The 21750-nt window shown below is 41.2% G+C and overlaps 1 protein-coding gene across 1 annotated transcript in view; it reads left to right on the forward strand.

The window, feature by feature from the left end:
* BCKDHB (branched chain keto acid dehydrogenase E1 subunit beta) overlaps positions 1-21750 on the forward strand; it is a 257499-nt gene that overhangs the window by 12244 nt on the left and 223505 nt on the right. The window contains exon 3 of the mRNA XM_065911327.1: positions 1671-1739. Coding sequence (XP_065767399.1) covers positions 1671-1739 — 69 coding nt within the window. The remainder of the gene's footprint in view (positions 1-1670; positions 1740-21750) is intronic.

A 21750-nucleotide genomic window follows, 5' to 3' on the forward strand; every position in this document is an offset into this window, starting at 1 on the left:
CATTGGTAGGCAGATTCGTTACTGCTGAGCCACGAGGGAAGCCTCGCTTGACTGTGGTAGTTGTGTTAATTCAGAATCGAAGATTTGCTGGAAATATTTGTCTGGAGCTCAATGAATAGCATTATATCTACTTGAAAGTTTTACAAGATCTGAACAAATGCTTAAGGCTAAATAATCAAATTATGATATTAAACACATTTTTATCCTCTTATTATGAATTAGTTCTCCTGTATATCTGACACTGACATCATTAAACTAACTTTCTTCCATGGTATGTGTGGTCCTGATAATACATTAACATAATACCTTTTACAATATGTGCTACTGTTTCTCTAGCATATAGAAAAAATGGAAAGTATCACTTTGTTCAGCTATTTATTTATTGATACAAAATGAGAGTTTAGTTCTGTGCTTTCATTTGGGATACATTATCATTCAACTTGTAAGATTTTTTTGGAAAATAACTTTAATATTGATAATTAACTTTATAAGTACTTTATCTTATTAAATTGAATTATTGATATAAAAAGAGTTGTATTGCTGTGTGTTTTCTAAATTAGATTGACTTGACTTTATGTGTATATTTAGTATACCTTGGGTTTCCCCTTGAGAATCTCTGGTTTAAAGGTCAAGTGGAAAGCAGGTTAGTTTTTAGGAGAAGTGAGAGCTGGACTTGCTTTGTTTTGAAAGAGAATGACTGATATAGTCACATAGATAAGGGTGAGTTATTTTCTCGAGGTCTTTGAAGCTGGTGAGGTGCATTAATGGGATTAGAATTCAGCTTTGTGAACATCCCCTTAGTTTAATTTGCCTTGCCTACGTAGCACCCCTGAGTTTTCACCAGAACTATTCTTTGCCTTGCTCTTTACATTCCATTATACTTGCTGTCTATGTCACTCTCCTACTTGTGACTATTCTGTCAGCTTGAAATGCTGTTCCTTCAGCTTCTTCAAATTGCTGACTCTTATTGTATATTGTATATTAAAAAAAAAAATCAGGGGATTTCCCTGGTGGTCCAGTGGTTAAGACTTCGCCTTTCGATGCAGGAGGTGCAGGTTAGATCCCCGATTGGAGAGCCGAGATCCCACATGCCTTGCAACCAAAGAACCAGAAACATAAAAACAGAAGCAATATTGTAACAAATTCAATTAAAGACTTTAAAAATGATCCACAGGATTCCTTAAAAAAGGGAGGAATCATTAACGCCCCCCACCCCCAAGCCAACAGAAACACCCCTCAAAAGCCACTGCCCAAGGGACACATATGCCTAGAGTGTGAGTCACAGCTCTGCCTCTTGCTGTCTGGCTTGTTAAGTTACTTGACTACTTTTCGAGGTTCCAGATTAGTGTTTCTTTCTCAGCGGAGACTCCTCCCCTTACACGTCACACTGTCTGGAGACCCCGTCGGCTGTTACCGCTTGTGCGGTCAGCAGCCCACCCACTGGACAAAGACCAGGCGTGTCGCTCTTTGTCTGCAACACACAGGCCACTAGGACAGAAGAATCATCCAGTCCAAAGTGCCACTCGTGTCGAAATTGGGAAACCTTGATTTAGATCTCGGAGTCCATTTCTGTTTTCTGATTTCATATGTAGACATTTACATTACTTATTTCTCACTGTTAGAATCCTTTAGGAATGATTAGATACAACGTATTCTTTATTGTTTTTCAGTAATATTTGGTGAAGACGTTGCCTTTGGTGGAGTCTTTAGGTGTACTGTTGGCTTGCGAGACAAGTATGGTAAGTTAGTATCTTTATACATGAACAGTATTCCTGTAGAGTTTACACGTCTTGGCAGTACAAAGTATGCCTGTTAAGATGTTTGCCATGTCTGTATTGCATCATCAGATTCCTTTTGTTTCCACAGCCACCCCCAGGCTGCTTTGGCCTAGATTTCACTAAATGTGTTCTAACTGTAGCTTCCCTCTGATCTAGTTCATATTATACATATTATAGATTCCAAAGTATTCTTCATTAAATGTATTGTTCGTTATGTCATTCCTACATCTGGGGATCTTCAATCTCTTATTGCTGCCCTACTTTTGCCAATTTCAATCCCATTCACGGTTATGCCCTGTTGGTCACTGTTCATCTTTTATTATCTGCATTAGGATTCTCCAGAGAAATCGAACTATTAGGATATACCTATGTGTGAGTAGATGTGTGTGTGTGTGTATAAAATATACCTGTATATGTATATGTTTTTATATCTATATGTGCTGTAGTATGCTTAGTCGCTTCAGTCATGTCCAACTCTGTGACCCCATGGACCTTAGCCCGCCAGGCTCCTCTGTCCGTGGGATTTTCGGAGCAAGAATATTGGAGTGGGTTTCCATGCCTTCCTCCAGGGGACCTTCAGGACTCAGAGATCAAACCAGCATCTCCTGTATCTTCTGCAATGCAGGTGGATTTTTTTTTTTTTGCCTCTGAACCTCTGTGGATGCCCCATCTATATCTATGTTTATACCTGTACATACTTCCCAGATGGTGCTAGTGGTAAAGAACCCGCCTGCCAATGCAGGAGACATGAAAGATACGGGTTCGATCCCTGGGTTGGGAAGATGCCCTGGAGGAGGCAATGACAACCCATTCCAGTATTTTTGCCTGGAGAATCCCATGGACAGAAGAGTTGTGGTTACAGTCCATAGGGTCTCAAAGAGTCAGACATGACTGAGGTGACTTAGCATAATACAATCTGTATTGAGAGAGCGAGAACCAGAGATTTATATTTTAAGGAATTGGCTCCCACCATTGAGGGGCTCACAAGTCGGAAATCTGTAGGGCAAGCCAGCCGACGAGAAAACCAGGCAGTCTTCAGGACAAATTTCTTCTGGTTTGGGAAACCTTAGTCTTTCCCTTTGGAGAAGGCCATGGCAACCCACTCCAGGGTTCTTGCCTGGAGAACCCCCTGGACGGAGGAGCCTGGTGGGCTGCGGCCCATGGGGCCTCACAGAGTCGGACACGACTGAGCGACTTAGCAGCAGCAGCAGCAGCAGCAGCAGCAGCAGTCTTTCCCTTTAAGGCCTTCAAGTGATTGAATGAAGCCCATCCACATTAAGAAGGATAATCTGCTTTACTTAGATGTTAATCACATCTAAAAATACCTTCTCAGAGTATCTGGACTGGTATCTGACAGCCGGGCCACATCACCTAGCCAGTTGGCACCTGTCATTAACCATCACAGCATCCTTCCACGTTTCATCCCCGCCGATCGGTGCCTTCTGCCTGGCACGTGATCCGTTTCTGCCCATTGCTATCACTTGCTTCATTCAGCTCAGACTTACAGCCATCAGAGGAAACATACTGGCCCATTCCAGCATCCTCACTGTGGATTTGCTCTGTAAGGAATGTGTCCCACTGCCTTGCTGTTGCACTGCCTTCCTTGGAGTTGCTTTGACCTTTCATTTGTTTCCTCAGCCGTATCTAATCTGGAAATCAAAGCAGTTGAGTTTGGGTAGGAGTTGACACTTGCCTTTCTTCTGGCCTTTACCACTGCCCTGTAAAGCTCATGTGGGTGGAAAAAGCAGTGAGGGGCCTTAAGAATTTTTTTTTCCCTCCTATTTGTTCCTTCTTGTTCCTCTCTTCCTCTGATGTTATACTTGCATCTGAAACCCTAGCTGAGTCCAGGAAATCATGTGTTCCCTCCCACTTGTCAGGAGCGCTCAGGTTGTTCTTTCCCCTTCCTTTTTGCAGCAGTTTCATTTGGGTCCTGTCCGTCTGCTTTCTCCTCAACTGTCTGTTTTAACAGAGGTGAGATTGTTGGCTCCATCTCAGCCATCTCAAACTATCTCAGTTAGCCCCAGCTTATTTTGACTCCTAGAGACTTTAGATCTTCAAAAAGAAATCAAAGGGGCTTCCCTGCTGGTCCAGTGGTTGGAAATTTGCCTCCCACTCAGGGGATGTGGGTTCTGTCTCTGGTTGGGGAGCTAAGAGTCCACAGGCTGTGGGGCAACTCAGCCCGGTGCCCTGTGACTGTCGAAGCCTGCAAGCTCTAGAGTCTGTGCTCTGCAATAGGGGAAACCTGTGTCCTGCAACTAGAGGAATGAAGACCCAGTGCAATGAAGACCCAGTGCAGCCAAAAAAAAAAAAAATTAGAAACCTTTATGCATTTGATTTCTAAATGCATATGCATTGTGGAACATTTGGAAGATGTAGAAAAGCATAAAGAAGAAAATAAAAATTGCCCAAGCCAGCAGAGATAAACTTGAGAAAACCACTAGACATATCTTGATATTATATACACTTCAAGGCCATATTTGAATATATTTATATGTGTTAGTATTTAAAACATACAATTAGACTTTTTTTTTCCTTTAGGATTTTTATCTCTGTTTACATTGCCCATTTGTTGTTGCCTGGTGTCTATTTTGTCCAGTAGAGACCTTAGCATTTTAATCACGTGTGTGTGTGTGTGCTTGCTCAGTCGCAACTCTTTGCAACCCTATGGACTGTAGCCCTCCAGGTTTTTCTGTCCGTGGGATTCTCCAGGCAAGAATACTGGAGTGGGTTGCCATTTTCTTCTCCAGGGGATTTTCCAGACCCAGGGATTGAACTGGCGTCTCCTATATCTCCTGCATTGCAGGCGGATTCTTTACTGCTGCGCCACCAGGGAAGCCTAGCATATTAACCATAGTTGTTTTAAATTCCCAGTCTGATAATTCCCGTATCCTTGCCACATCTGGTTCTGATGCTTGTGCTGTCTCTTCAAATTGTGCTTTTTGCCTTTTGGTGTGCCTTGTTATTCTTTCCTTGTTAGCCAGATGTGACGCATTGGGTAAAAGGAAGTGCTGTAAGTAGGCCTTTCAGAATGTGGTGGTGAGGTGTTTGTGGGGTAAGGGTCAGTGTTCTATGATCCTCTGAGTTGGTCTGTCTTTTAAGTGAGCATGTGCCCCTGGACCATGAACTTCCCAAATGTTTCTTAGCTTTTTCTCTCCACCTTCGTTAGAACTGGGTGACTAGAGAGAGCTGGAGTTGGGTCTTTTCCTGCCCCGAGGTCAGCGGGGTTCCGATGCTACACACGAGGCTGAGCTCTGGTTAGCTAGTGGGTTTTCCTTGAGGAGGGAGTGCTCAGGCTTGTTTCAGAATGGTTCCTCATTTACTTCCCTTGCTGGAGGCAAGAGGGGATTTTCTCTGACACTTACTGTGGAAACCCGATCGAGCTCCTGAAGGGAAACTTCACAAAACGGTATGGGGGGCCCCTATGACTGGGTCTTCTGAGTTGTTAACTCTCAGACTTGTCCTCACGGAAGCTCCAACTATTCCTCAGCTACAGCCCAGGTTTCCTGCCCCGCTTCTGGTCTCTGCTCTGCACAGCCGAGAGACCCTGCATTCTCCCGTCTGCCTCTCCATCCTCGGGGTCGGCCGTTTGCTCTGTGGCCTTGCTTCTCTAGTGGGTCCAAGAAAAGTTGTTGATTTTACAGTGTGTCCCGCTTTTTACTTCTTGTGAGGACGGCTTGGTGACTTCCAAGCTTCTGAATTTCCATCTCCAGTCTGGACCTCGGGCCTGAGTGTCCCCTCTGTGTCCTGCCCCTCAGCCCACTGCAGTCTTCGCTGTGGTGTTCCCGTCACTTCAGGCTCAGCATTTCCACGCTCATGTTTTCAAACTCGGCTGAATTTATTATGTTCTCCCAGAAAATCCACGCCTCCTCCTACATTTCTTAGCGAATGTACCATCATCCACTTGGTTACTCAGGCCGGAAGATTGAGGAGGTTCTAGTCTCTTCCCTCTGTCTCATTCGCCACATTCATTAGGTCCTCTGATTTTATCTGCAGAGTTTGTCTTTACTGTGGCCTCTCCTTTCCATCCTCACTACCCTGGAGACTTGCTTTGTACCCGAATTATCTCTGCTTGGATAGTTGCGTTGCTTTTCTTAGTAATCGCCCTCCCTCCTGTCCCAACCTTGATGTCAGTGTGATCAAGCTAAAATGTGCATTTCTTTGCAGAATATGCAGGAGATTTTGAGATCTGCCCTCTTCCCACTCACCTGGCCTCATTTCCTTTATTAAAACTGAATTATTTCCCCTTCAGTCTGTGAGTTTTTCATCTCTCTTCCTTTGCACTTGTGGTTTGGATTCCCTCCCCCCCCCCCCCCCAATTCCCTGGGGAAACTCCTCTTTTACCTTCACAGGTCTTCTTTTTAAGGCTCTTCCTAAAACAAAACAACCTAATCAAAAAATGGGCAAAAGACTTCAACAGACATTTCTCCAAGGAAGACATACAAGTGGCCAAATGGTACATGGAAATATGCTCACCGTCACTAATTCTTAGAGAAATGCAAATCAAAACTACACTGAGATATCACCCACCTCACATGGTCCAAATGGCCAACATCAAAAAGTCTACGAATAATAAATGCTGGAGTGAGTGGGGAGAAAAGGGAACCCTTCTACACTACTGGTGGGAATGTAAACTGGTACAGTTACTATGGAGAATATGAAGTTTCCTTAAACAACTGAAAAGTATTTTTTACTTTGATCACTGGTATTTCCCCGGTGATTCAGTGGTTAAGAATCTGCCTGCCAACGCAGGGGACATGGGTTCAACCCCTGGTCTGGGAACTAAGATCCCAAATGCCACGGGGCAGCTAAGCCTGTGGGCCACAACTTCTGAGCCTGTGCTCACGCACAACTAGGGAAGGCCTGTCTGCCGTCACTCCTGAAGCTCACGCGCCCTGGAGCCTGTGTCCTCAACAGGAGAAGTCACAGCAGTGAAAAGCTGTGCACTGCAAGTAGAGAGTAACGCCTGCCTGCTGCAACTAGAGAAAGCCTGTGTGTAGCAATGAGGACTCAGTGCAGCCAAAAATAAAAAATAAAAAGCAAGCAAAGCTAAAGGTGACATTGCCATACGATCCTGCAACCCCACTCTGGGCGTGCATCCAGAGAATGCCATAAATTGAAAAGATACAGGATCCCAGTGTTCATTGCAGCACAGTTTACAATAGCCAAGACGTGGAAGCAGCCTAAATGTCCATCAGCAGATGAGTGGATAAGGAAGATTCAGTACATACCTGTGATGGAAACTTGGCCATAAAAAAAGAATGAAATAATGCCATTTGTAGCAACATGGATGGACCTAGAGATTATCATGCTAAGTGAAATAAATCAGGCAGAAAGATAAATAGCATGTGATATCACTTATATGTGGAATCTAAAAGAAAAAAAGATATAAATGAACTCATTTCCAAAATAGAAAGATAAATAACATATGATATCACTTATATGTGGAATCTAAAAAAGAAAAAGAAAAGATATAAATGAACTCATTTCCAAAACAGAAAGAGACTCACAGACATAGAAAACAAACTTACGGTTACTGAAGGGAAAAGGGTGGGAGAGAGATAAGCTAGGAGTGTGGGGTTAACATATACACACTCCTACATATAAAACAGATAACCAACAAGGACATACAGTATAGCACAGGGAACTATACTCAATGTTTTGTAATAACCTATTAATATAAGGGAAGAGAATCTGAAGAAGGAAAAATGTATACATATCTTTTCTTCTTCAGACTCTCAAATTCTTCTTCATGTATATACATTATATATGAATATATGAATTGCTGGGCTGAACACCTGAAACTACTGTTGCCAAGAAGAGAGAAAAGCATTCTTTCTGACTCTCTGAGCTTATCCAGTCACTGCTTATCACTGTCCATATGTTTACGTCTTTTGCATATTGCAAAATTGCAATTACATGTTATAATTGTCTTCCCAAGAGATTTCTATATCAGACAACCTCTCCAAGGCAATAGGCATTTAAATCATCTTGCATCATTAGCTTCTAATGATATATATATTCTAAATATATATTTACAATATATTCTATATATATTCTATATATATAGAATTCTATCTATATTCTATCTCTCTATATAGATATATCTATAATAATTCTATCTATATTCTAGATAGAATATATAATTCTATCTATATTCTATCTATCTATTATATATATATCTGATATATATATATTCTAAATATATTCTATATATATTCTAAATATATATTCTAAAATATATATTCTAATAGTATCAGACAGTATTTATTGAGTGAATGTTGCTGAATATAGTTACCCTTCACTCTTTCACCAAGACAGGGGCCTGCTGCCTCAGAAAGGGGTTTTCCTTATTTCCCTTTAATGATTTTAGTTGGTCAAATTTTTCCTTAAAAATAGCTTAAACCAGGGAGAAACTAGCTGTCCTTAAAAATAGCTTAAACCAGGGAGAAACTAGCTGTCCTTAAAAATAGCTTAAACCAGGGAGAAACTAGCTGTCCACCGCTTGTAGAAGGCGCTGGCAGATTTATGTTTACATGACGAGAAGTTGAACTAATTAACAGCTGTTTAATTCTTAGCTTTACTGTAAGCAGATGTTGTGAATTTTTACACTAGCTTTAGGACTATGAATTCAAATTTTGAATAATTCCAGATCAAGATGAACAATTAAATCACCATGACTCTAAGAGGAAATGAGCTTCAGTTTTCAGGAGTGAGGAATAAAGGAAATGGGGAAGAGAAATCTATCCAAACAGAACTTTTTGTATATTTAAGAAATAGCACATCTTTTAAAAATACTGTTCTACCCTTTTGAGTATATGCTTGGAATTTTAAGCTATACAGAAACATACTTGCTTGGTAGTCTCTTTTTTTTGAAGTTAAAAGATTTTATATTTATTTAATTAAAAAAATTTTAATTGAAATATAATTGATTTACAATATTGTATTTGTTTCAGATGTACAACAAAGTGATTCAGTTATACATATTTGTATGTATTGAATCGCTATACTTTTAAAGATTCTTTTCCATTATAGTTTATTACAAGATATTGAATATAGTTCCCTGTGATATACAGTAAATCATTGTTGTTTGAAGATTTTGTATTGAAAAGAATTACAAAGATTATGTTGATGTAACTGAATGCTTTGAATGACATAGCAGGCAAACCTCTTGGGGGGAATTGATTCACTTTCTGAGGAGAGCTGGGTGTTGAGAAGGGATCGGCCAGTAGGTGGCAGCCTACACTTTGAAATGAGACTGTCCCTATTGAGGGTTTTAAATTCGGCCAGAAGAGAGTTTGGATTGAGGGTTACTGACATAATAAATATTGTGAAGCTGAATACTACTTAATATTAAAAATAAGAAATTGGCTCATTAGGGGCAATACTATTAAAAAAAAAAAAAACAAACGAAGGGAGATAGAACTTAAAAAAATTTTTTTTTTGTCATGCCATGTGGGATCTGATGTCCCTTATCAAGGATAGAGTCTGTGCCCCTTGCATTAGAAGGGCGGAGTCTTAACCCCGGAACCACCAGCGAAATCCCAAGAGAGCTGTTTTGTACCCCAGATAACCCAAATAAGTGCGAGTTTAGCATCACCAAACTGCATTTCTGCTTCCTTGTCCTTTGACAGAACAGAAAAAGAGTGCTTGGAAACTGAAAATAGAAGAGCACAACCTCATTAACACACGGCAGGTTTAACCTTTTTATGTGAGATAACTCCTTGATCTCGAGTTGGATCCCTAGGTCAGGAAGATCCCCTGGAGAAGGAAATGGCAACCCACTCCAGGATCCTTGCCTGGGAAATCCCACGGACAGAGGAGCCTGGTGGGCTACACTCCGTGGAGTCTCAGAGTCAGACACAACTGGGCGTCGGAGCATGCATGCACGGAGGTGAGAAAAGGAGCAGCAGAGGACTTGGGCAGAATTAGTTTACAGGCCTAAACATCTGCCTTTTCATGGGATTTGATGTTTTTCCATGACTATTCATTTCTGTCCACCTCGACTATGGCTTGTAGCAACTTGGGAAAAGGAATATAATCACTCACTTGTTTTCTTATGTAAACTTCAGAGAAATTGTATAACCAGATGCTTTAAGACACTGAATTCAGGAAGGAAAACTAGGGCAGGCCTGGGGAGAAGGCGCGTTTTCTTCTGTCATCTGCCAATATTTGGGAATTGACTTTGAGCTCCAGCATACTCGTCAGTAAAGTGAAAGGAGAGCATACGTTTAGATATTCTTTATGCTTTTATCTTTTTTAGAAAGAGGAACACATTTGCTTTAGGCTTTGATTTCTTTTACATGAAGAGGTTTTATGAGTGTAATAATTATGCCATCTTAGAACTGTGGTCTGCTTTGGGCACTTAATTCTCTCTCTCTTTAACATTGTTGGAGGATTGTTCATCTACAGTGTTGTGTTAGTTTCAGCTGTACAGCAAAGTGATTCAGTTACACACACACATATATTCATTGATTTTCAGATTCTTTCCCCATGTTAGTATTACACAATATTGGATAGAGTTTCCTGTGCTATACAATACCTTGTTACTTATCTGTTTTAATAGAGAGTACTTATGTATTTCTTAATTTTCTCTTAAAGAATCCCCTTTCCAGTATTAGTTTTAAATGTGGAGGCTGAAGGCAAAGTCTTTTGACATGTCTCATACTTGTACCTGAAATGGGAAATTAACATCTTCAACAGGAAAAAGTGAGCTTACATTATAAGTTCCTCCTGCGAAGAGAGGGTTACTCGAATGATAACCATTCTCTTGGATGACGTGTCAGGTTCCACTGAAGAAAGGGGATCTGTGAGATGAGGTTTGGCCTCTGGGCAGTTAAAACTAATTTTGCTAGGTGAAAAAATAATTTGGTAAACTAATGACAATTCTTTGGGAATATGGACTACCTGGTTTATCTCCCCTATTGAAGTATATACATAAAGCTAGAACACTTTCTAACACCATACACAAAAATAAACTCAAAATGAATTAAAGATCTAAATGTAAGACCAGAAACTATAAAACTCCTAGAGGAGAACATAGGCAAAACATTCTCCGACATAAATCACAGCAAGATCCTCTATGACCCACCTCCCAGAATACTGGAAATAAAAGCAAAAATAAACAAATGGGACCTAATTAAACTTAAAAGCTTTTGCACAACAAAGGAAACTATAAGTAAGGTGAAAGACAGCCTTCAGAATGGAAGAAAATAATAGCAAATGAAGAAACAGACAAAGGATTAATCTCAAAAATATACAAGCAACTCCTGCAGCTCAATTCCAGAAAAATAAATGACCCAATCAAAAAATGGGCCAAAGAACTAAACAGACATTTCTCCAAAGAAGACATACAGATGGCTAACAAACACATGAAAAGATGCTCAACATCACTCATCATCAGAGAAATGCAAATCAGAACCACAATGAGGTACCATTACACGCCAGTCAGGATGGCTGCTATCCAAAAGTCTACAAGCAATAAATGCTGGCGAGGATGTGGAGAAAAGGGAACCCTCTTACACTGTTGGTGGGAATGCAAACTAGTACAGCCACTATGGAGAACAGTGTGGAGATTCTTAAAAACTGGAAATAGAACTGCCATATGACCCAGCAGTCCCACTCCTGGGCATACACACCGAGGAAACCAGATCTGAAAGAGACACGTGCACCCCAATGTTCATCGCAGCACTGTTTATAATAGCCAGGACATGGAAGCAACCTAGATGCCCATCAGCAGATGAATGGATAAGAAAGCTATGGTACATATACACAATGGAATATTACTCAGCCATTAAAAAGAATTCATTTGAATCAGTTCTAATGAGATGGATGAAACTGGAGCCCATTATACAGAGGTAAGCCAGAAAGATAAACACCAATACAGTATACTAACACATATATATGGAATTTAGAAAGATGGTAATGATAAACCTATATGCAAGACAGAAAAAGAGTCACAAATGTACAGAACAGACTTTTGGACTCTGTGGGAGAAGGCGAGGGTGGGATGATCTGAGAGAGTAACAAGTATAACTAGAAAAACAAGTATACTATCAAGTGTGAAACAGATCGCCAGCCCAGGTTGGATGCATGAGACAAGTGCTCAGGGCTGGTGCACTGGGAAGACCCAGAGGGATGGGACGGGGAGGGAAGGGGGAGGGGGGATCAGGATGGGGAATACATGTAAATCCATGGCTGATTCATGTCAGTGTATGGCAAAAACCACTACAATATTGTAAAGTAATTAGCCTCCAACTAATAAAAATAAAAAGAAAAAAACAAAACAAAACTTCAGGACAGACTGAATACCAGATTTAGATTGTATGTAAGTGTCCATGAATTTGGAGCAAAAACAAAAATTCATAAGAAGATGTAAACTTTTTTTTTTCTAATATGCTTAAAAAACTATTTTAAAAGGATTGATAGTAGTTGTTTGGATTGTTCATGGGATCAGAAGCAGCTAGTCATCAGTAATCTGTATTAAATAGTTTTTAATGACATTTTTTGTGACGCTTTTGTGGACTAATTTTTTAATGCATTAAACCGTTCTGAGGTGGCAGCTAGTGCTTTGACTTTTTTTTATCTTAGTTGATTAAACAATAAATGTTAGAACTGCCAGCAGGTGTTCTCTTCCTAAAAGTCAGGCACTTCACATTGCTCCCGCTATTATAAGGCCCCTTTGTTTACTGAAAGCACACACGTAGACAAATTAGTTAAAGAACATGTCAAAATGCCTTTCTTTTTATCCAGTTGAAGGAGTTATCCTCAAAAGTGGGATGAATGTATTATTAGCATATACTTAATTTGTATTAGTTTCCTTTACATATTTCTTTAACGTCCTTTTGTGAGTTTTCATTAAAGAAAAATATATTAGAATTGGTACAGTCACTGTATTTCAACTTCTCTAAAGATCAAACTGAATATCTTCACAGTCATCATGATGACCAGTGACTTAACAAATAACATTTAAGAGATTTAGATATTTAATCTGTTTTGTAGGGTATTAGTTTGTGTATGTGCTCAGTCGCCAAGTTGTGTCTGGCTCTTTTGCAACCCCATGGACTGTAGCCCACCAGGCTCCTCTGTCCCTGGGATTTCCCAGGCAAGAATACTGGGAATGGTTGCCATTTCCTTCTCCAGGGGATCATCCCGACCCAGGGATTGGACTCTATCCTACATTGCAGGCAGATTGTTTACCACTGAGCCACCAGGAAAGGCTATGGCGTATTAGAACTGGAGAGAAATTGAGTATATATCTAGCTCAGGGATTCTCAGCTAGGGTGGCTTTGCCCTCCTGGGAGCGTTTGGCCACATCTAGAGGCAGTTCTGGCTGTCCCATCTGGGGATTGCCACTGGTATGCAGCAGGTAGGGGTCAGGAATGCCGATAACCGTCTCTTGGGGCAGGAGGCAGCTGTCTAAACAGAGTGATTTGACCCCAAATGGCAAAGCTCTGAGGTTGAGAAACCTTGATCCAGTCCTTCTTCACATTATACTGAGACTGAAGTTCTGAGAGGTTAGATCCTGTTACCAAGTTGCCCAGGGGCAAGTGGGGGAACCAGAGCCAGAACACAGTTCTGAGCTCTTGGCTCTACATTGTCTTTTGTTTTTATTTATAAATGAGCAACTCACTGATATAGAAAAGCTTGAGAAATATAAGGAATTGATAAGGAATTTTAATAAACAAAGCTTAAGGGTTTGGATTGTTCCTGGGATCAGAAGCAGCTAGTCATCGGTAATCTGTATTAAATAGTTTTTAATGACATTTTTTGTGACGTTTTGTGGACAATTTTTTTTAATGCATTAAGCTGTTCTGAGGTGGCAGCTGGTGCTTTGACTTTTTTTTTTATCTTAGTTGATTAAACAATAAGTGTTAGAACTGCCAGCAGGTGTTCTCTTTGACATTTTCAGCATCAAGTGTAATGCCCTTAAGCCAGTTTTTCTCAACATTGTTTGACAATGGCAGGCTTTTAAAGTGATCAGATATGAGCACCGATAGGGGCTTAGGAGAGGGGCTTAGATGAAAGGAGACCAGGAAAAATGGGAATAGAGACCATTATTGTCAGAAAGGATAAGCTTGATTCATATATCTTTTTTAACATCATCATTAAAAATTTTGAAAAATGGAAGTATATCAAGAACAACTTAGATTAAAAGAGAGTAAAAAGTCTTGTTTTATATTTTCACTGTCAAGTATGACATATCTCGTTTGTCCATTTATTATCAGGGATGATGTTGCTACGTTAGCTTCCTAAATCTGGTGGTAGATCTTATGAAAATCCTCTTCTAGACTGGCACTTTTTTTTTTTTTTTAATTTTGCTTTTTGACTATACTGCAAGGTATGTGGGCTCTTAGTTTCCTGACTGGGGATTGAACCCGAGGCCCCCACATTGGAACCGTGCAGTCTTAACCACTGGGCCAGCAGAGAAGCCCTGAGGCTGGTACTTTGAACAGAGGGAAAAACACAAACTTCTTTCTTCAGCATGTCATATTTCCTGGATTAGGATGCACTTGGTATTTTTAATTGTTTTAGTTGGGACGGCTTACTTCCCAATTTTTACACATTACAACCAGCAATTTTTTTTAACTTCATTTTTCATGGTTTCAGAATTGCTGCTCATTTGACTCAAGTCTAATTTTTGAATTATAAGGCTTCATTTTAGATTCCAGATATGAATCCCAGGTTCATTTCATTCCCAGGGAATGAAAGAAGACCCATAATGATTTTTTATGGGCAGTTCAGATTGCTCTGTATCTGGAAATCCTTGGCTTTTCCCACCTCTTTTGTTCATCTTAAGGAAACAGATCACAGACCCATTAAATTACAACTGAGAATGCTCTTTCTTCTAAAAGTAGCGTGCCTGGTGGCTGTGGCTGCTTAACTTTGACACACTCCCATGTGAAGCTATTGTCACTTACCTGTCTCAGGAGGTTTGAATCTAAATGTGTAGGTGGTTACATGGCTAGACAGTCTGTGCTTCAATTCTAATTCGAAATTCCACTGGTTCGCACCTTCCATGCAGTTACAAAGTCATGGAATAATTAAATCCCAACTTTCTAGTCAAGTTGGGAGTAGCCTGTAAAAGCAGCCCGCATGGACAACAGTATTTGTGTCATCTGCAAGATCCTTGCAGAGTGAGACCTTCTGTGGCAAGTCAGAGATGATGGGAGCCCCGGGCTCTGTCTTCTGTTCCTAATGAGTGTCTCCATGGCTTCGATTGGCAGAGAGGATGAGGGATCAGTTAGGTAAAGGTTGGCGAGTGTCACGTGCTAAGGAATCACTTGGGAAACCTCTTGGACAAAAAGCTTTTGGTTTCCGACTGAGCAGGTGAACCCAAAGGCAGCTTCTGCGGTGAAATGCCTGACCTTCTGCAGGGGCATCCTGCCAGCCCTCTCGCCCCTGAGGGCCTCTGACCACCAGCCAGAAGTGGTGGCATTGGGGCAATCTTAAAATTAGCCAAAAGGTTCTTTTTCTGTAGTTTTGGCTTCTGGACACTTAAGCACTGTTGGTAATAAGGGATTTCTCCTCATCTCTGTTTCTGGGCAGGCTGCTCCTTTTCACCCTCCTCTTTTTTCTCTTCTGGTCCTGGCTGGCTTGGAGTGCAACAGAAACAAAGAAACTTATTTCTCAGCCAAAGGGGAACACACACACACAGAGTACTATGTGCTTAATTAATCAAGATCCTCTAGATGCTGAACTTGAGCAGTTTGCTTTTTGATACTACACTTCATCTTAGCCAAAAGGCCGAGAAGCGATCAGTTTGCTTTTTGAAAATGGAAAGTTTCCCCAAAACTCAAGAGGAAAACCTTTATATCACTATAGGAACATGTTAGTTCGTTCATCACAGAGAGAGAGAGAGGAACATGTGAAATGGCATAAACCCATTCTATCTACGCCAATCTAAATTAAACATCAATAGACATTAAAGGGAAAAGTTCCACAGCCTTCTGAACAAATTCCCGAGTCCAATAGGGCAACTTAGTCATTTGCCCAAAGAAGGTACCTTTTTCTTTGTTAAATGTTCTGCAGAGTTTCTGCCCAGGGACCCTCTAGTTTTTGATTATTCTGTGTATGTATGTGTGTATATATGTATCTCAAGGCTATGACTCTGCCTACAGTGTTTAACCTTTATAGAAAAAGAGAAAAGTTGGATGTGGTGGCATCCAATTATTGCACTAGCTGTGTTCTTTTAAATGGCCTTTCTTCATCCCATACATAGTCTGCTGATAGGGACTCACGTGGGGAACCGGGAACTTCTTACCTACCCAGCCTCTCCTGACTTCTCTCAGATCGCTAGAAGCCGGATTAAAGCCAGATAGTCTCAATGAAGCATTGCCCTCACTCGGTTCTCACCAGATTACTTTTATTCCTTAGTTCCTGTTGTTTCTTTCTTTCTTCTTCTTTCTTTTTTTAAAAATTTTATTATTTATTTTGGCTGTACTGCATCTTCTCTGCAGTGCACGGGCTTCTCTAGTTGCCATGAGTGGGTTCTAGAATGCATGGGCTCAGGAGTTGTGGCATGTGGGCTCAGCTGTGACTTGTGGGATCTTAGTTCCCTGACCAGGGATCGAACCTGGCCCCCCAACATTGGGAGTGCAGATTCCACTCCCTGCAGGTCCACTTAACCGCTGGACCACCAGGGAGGTCTCCCGTTGTTTCTGCAGGCAGAAGGCAGCTCACTACTCAGCTTTAGCTCCCATTAACACTTAAGTATTTCAGTAAAGTAAAATTTTGGTAAAATTTGTTCCCAGTGTTTCCAGGCTGGGCGATCCTGTATTGTTGTTGTTCAGTCACTAAGTGGTGTCTGACTCTTTATGACCCCATGGACTTCAGCACACCAGGCTTCCCTGTCCTTCGTTATCTCCCGAACTCTCAGACTCATGTCCATTGAGTCAGTGATGCCATCCAACAATCTCATCCTCTGTTGTCCCCTTCTCCTCCTGCCTTCAGTCTTTCCCAGCATCAGGGTCTTTTCCCATGAGGCAGCTCTTCACATCAGGGGGCCCAAAGTATTGGAGCTTCAGCATCAGTCCTTCCAATGAATATTCAGGATTGACTTCCTTTAGGACTGACTGGTTTGATCTCCTTGCAGTCCAAGGGACTCTGAAGAGTCTTCTCCAGCACCACAGTTCAAAAGCATCAACTCTTCAGCACTCATCCTTTCTTAGGTGATTCATTTTTACTAAGGGAGCAATAACCAAGTGACTGAAATACCTTTCACAGTTTACACTTCCTGGTGGCTATGGAGTGCTACTGTTGTCAGCTATGTCCGTCCACTTCCATTGTCTCAGAAAGGTCTCTGTGGTCCAGATTTATAGGATCAGAGAACAGACGTGGTTCTTTAGATGAGCTGTAGATGGCTTTCAGTGGGAGAGGGTTTAACATACCAGTTTTCCCTTGCTGCAAGTCCTCTTCTGGTTTGATCTGTGTCTCTTTGTGGATTCTCATGGTGGTCTTTGTTCAACTGCAGGACCCTTTCCTCCCTAGTTTCAGCAGGACTGCTAAGGGTTCAGGTCCAGTTGTTAGGCGTTGATGTGGTTTCTCTTTTCCTCTGGGGGACTCTGTCTGGTGGAGGCTTCAGCAGTTGGTCACTGTCTTGCCTTGCCTGTCCCCTTCTCACGCCCTCTGTGTATGCAGCTGTAAGTGGACCAGTGTCCAGCCTCTGGAAAACAGCCAAAGGAAGAAAATGAAGAGGGCTCTGTCGATGGTTGCAGTGATGTGGATCTCTGGTCCCTGACTTTGCTAACATGGAGGTCTCAGGGGTGCTCAAGGCGACTTTGATCTTCATCACTCCCCCCAAATCATCTCCTGCCTACATAGAATCTAAGTAAAAATGATGCGCTAGCTATGGGAGTGTAAGACCAAGACAAGTCACCTGCCTTTAGTCTCTAACTAGAATGCTTCTTCTATGCTCCTCTCGTATAGATATTCTGGAGTCTCTGCTGCCTGGCAACTCCATCAATTTCTTTGTTTAGGTCAGTTTTATAATTTCTGCAGAACTGAAAGGTTGCCACTCAAAATAGCCCCAGGTCAGTTCAAGCATGTGATAGCCTTGTTAGGCCAAGTAACAGATAATGAAGGCAGCGACCGGCTGAATTACACTTAATGGAGAAAGACTGACCCTGACTATTACCATTGCCACATTGACTAAAGGACACAGGAAATGGATGGTTAATATTAATGTGTCATCTGACAAGCAGAAAACACATCCTCAAACTTTGTCTTAGGTGAGGCACTTCTTTTGGATTTCCTTGGATTACTCAGGTTATTTTCCTGGGTACAGAGACCAATGCACTAGGTCCATGAGCTTGTTGGAGATGCATCTTAGGAGGGTCGATGCGTTTCAGGGGCATGGTGCTTATGTGGCATAAGTGTCAGACATAGGTCTCCAGGTGACCACACCATTCTGATAGCTGATGTTCAGCTGTGCCCGTAGGTTGCAATTCTGATACTTCCGTTTCACCCCAGAGATTGCGGGGCCCTGGTCTGGGGTGTGGCCAGGGTGTTGGGAGTTTTCAAAGGTCCCCAGGTGATTCATATGTGCAGCCAAGTTTGAGAACTCCTGTTCCAAAAGGTACTAAAAATTTTCAACATGTAGTCTCTGCCTTTTAGGACATCCAGTAAACTTGGTCTGCCAAAGCATCGCCCCCATGTTTGAGTAAAATAACCGTGTAAGAATGAAATAACAATATGAAATGATGGAAGACATGCCTGGCAACTTCCCTTTTAGTCCAGCATGTACGTGACAGAGGGTGAATGAAATTGTGTGCTGAGAATTTTGGTAGAAAATGGCAGCTGAGACTTCTGGAACAAGAGCGGGATATAGACATTGACATTCATTCCCTTCTGAATTCCCACTAATAAGTCAAGGGATCTTGTTTTGTAAGGGGCTAAATTCATAAGGATGGGGGACAGTGGGACTGGAGCCAACATGAATGGCAGCCCACTCCAGTATTCTTGCCTGAGAATCCCATGGACAGAGGAGCCTGGTGGGCTACAGTCCGGGAGGTTGCAGAGAGTCAGACACGAGTGACCGGCTAACTGAACAGCACAGCTTCAGAAAAACTTGATTTCAAATTAATGTTGTTAAAAGTATTGATTTTGTTTTCTCTCTGTAAGAAATTATCAATGCTTAAAAAATCGAAGGGATATTGCTAGTTTTCTAAAACTTCTATGTCTGTACAAATTTAAGTAACATTAGAATGCAAATTTAAGTTAACATTTGATGTCTCTTTTTTGTTGAAAAAGTGTTCACATATTTTGAATCCTGTCGTAAAAGATGGTGGATGACATAGTTAAATTGATCCTTTAGGATCGAACCCTGGCCACAGGCTTGGGGACCCTGAGACATAATGGTGGGAAGACCAGTGGCAGGATGAGTCCTGATTACAGCGGTTCTTAAATTTTGGAGCACATCAGAGTCACCTGGAAGGCTTGCTCCGTCACAGATTACTGGATGCTACCCCCAGAGTTTCTGATTCAGTAGGTCTTCCGTGGGGCCCAAGCATTTTTTACTTCCAGCAAGTCTGCAGATGTGGCTGCTGGTGGTCCAGGAACTGTAGTTTGAGAACCACGGAGTCTATCTGAGAGGTAATTAGCATCTGTCTGGCCCATGGCAGTGGAGGGAAGGGGGAGCCAGAAAGGGGTCAGTGAAGAATCAGTCGGGCAGAAGCAACAGGACGCGTGATTCTTTGCAGGTGGAGGCAGATGGAAAGTAAAGGATTTAGAGCAGTTGTCAGCGCTTAAATATTGAAATATTGACCATGAAGTTTCCATTGGGTATGCAGTTAGGAGGCCCTTGGTGACTTGTGACCTACAAAATAAAATAATTTTCATGGGAGAGTGGGGTCAGAAACAGATCAGATGGCTAAAGCTTTGAGGAGATATGGTTATCCTGTAAGAGTGCATAGAATACAGATTTCTTTAATTCTGAAATATTGGATTGTCCTCTGTACCATGCTTATTTTAGCTGGCCATCTGGTTTGGACCAAACTAAAGGCTTCATCAAGTTGCACATTGTGATACTTGCTAGCTTTCCCCATGACCTTTTGTTTAAATATGGATCTGACGTTTAAAAGGTTTATTTCAAATAAACCATTTTATTTCAAGTGAAACTCATCCTTCTGAATGTATGTGTACTGGTTTTTAATCAGTGTAGCAACTATTTTTCTCTCATTTCGTTACGTGTAGTGACTTTCAGGCTGCCTCTTGGATCATGCTTGTGGATTCTCTAAATAAGCCAAATTGAAAACTTCAGCCATGGAGTTCTTTTTTCTTTTCTAAATAATTTTTATTGGAGTACAGTTGATTTACAATTTTGTGTTAGTTTCAGAGTTATGGAGTCCTGATGGTTCTATGTTGGGGTTTCTTTCACTACTGTCTGTACTGTGACTGTTAGAATCCACTCCCTCCTTACTTCTTTTTCCTTTTTTAAAAATTTAAAAAACTGAAGTGTAGTTAATTTATTGGGTTTCCCAGGTGGCAGAGTGGTAAAGAATCTGCCTGCCAATGCAGGAGAAGCAAGAGACTCGGGTTTGGTCCCTGGGCTGGGGTGATCCTCTGGAGTAGGAAATGACAACCCTGAAAATTCCATGGACAGAGGAGCCAGTGGGCTTCAGTCCAGGGGGTTGCAAAGAGTTGGACATGACTGAGCACAAGTTGATTTATAATGTGTTAGTTTCTGTTTTACAGCAACGTGATTCAATGTTTCATATATATTTATATATATTCTTTTCCATATGGTTTATCACAGGACCTTGAACGTGTTCCCTATGCTGTACAGTAGGACCTTGTTTATTCATTCTGTATATACTGGTTTGCATCTCCCAACCCCAAACTCCGAGGCCATCCCTACCCCCTTCCCCCCACCCCTTGGCAACCATAAGTCTCTTCTCTATGTCTGTGAGTCTGTTTCTATTTTGTAGATAAGTTCATTTGTATCATATTTTAGATTCCACATATAAGTGATATCATATGGTATTTGTCTGATTTACTTCACTTAGTATGATCATCTCTAGCACCATCCATGTTGCTGCAAATGGTGTTATTTCATTTTTTTTTATACAGTCTCCTTCCATCTGATCTGAATGATTGCAGTCTTTGTCTTGAGTCTGTTCTCAACTCTCCTCCCTACTCTATTTCATGTTATATACATCTGTGAGATTAATTTTTCCAGAATACAGCTCTGATCATGATAATTTCTTGCTTAAAATCTTCCCCCTGTTGAATGGTAAAGTCCAGTTTCCTTAGCCTGTGTTTAAGACTGTAAGGTGGGCTGGCTTTGACTTTTCTTTCCAGCTTTGGTTGCTCCCTTGCCCCGCACAGTTTTGGCTGTATTCACACTGTTTCCAGTTGCCCTTCTGAATCTATGATGTTGTTTCTGCAACCTCAGAAAGTCCTCCCCTGTTTCAAATCTGACCCTATACCTGACCCAACTCTTCTTCCTCAGCCTTTGCCATCTCAAAGTAACTTCTCTTGATTCTTCTATTTCTATCCAACATCACATCCATAACTCATATGCTTATTTTGTCCCGTGTTATAGTTATATTTACAGTTCATCTTCTTATCTCCCATGAAGCCCAGAATTGTGCCAAGCATGGAAATTGGTTGAACGAATGTAAGAGTGGGCAGCTGATTGTCAAGACAGTGCAAATAAAGTGATGATTCATTGAATTGCCACAGCAAGAGAATGACCTATCAGGAATGACTTCTAACAGGATTTTATTATTTAAAAAAAATTTTTTTTTTTAGGATTTTATTTTTATAGCTGCTGTGAGTGAGGGCTTAAGGGACTTCCGTAAGGACAGTTAACTTCGTCAGATCTTTTTTTCCATCAGAGTTCTATATTTATTTAACTTAATTCTTACTTTCTGATTGTGTCCCAGGTATTTCAGTGAGCTGAATACTATTCTGGTGCATGTGGGTTGTCCCTCTGTTATCATGCCATTTATGGCATGCTTATTAAGTATTGCCC

The sequence above is a fragment of the Muntiacus reevesi genome, chromosome 19 (assembly GCF_963930625.1).
Source record: "Muntiacus reevesi chromosome 19, mMunRee1.1, whole genome shotgun sequence".
NCBI lineage: Eukaryota > Metazoa > Chordata > Mammalia > Artiodactyla > Cervidae > Muntiacus > Muntiacus reevesi.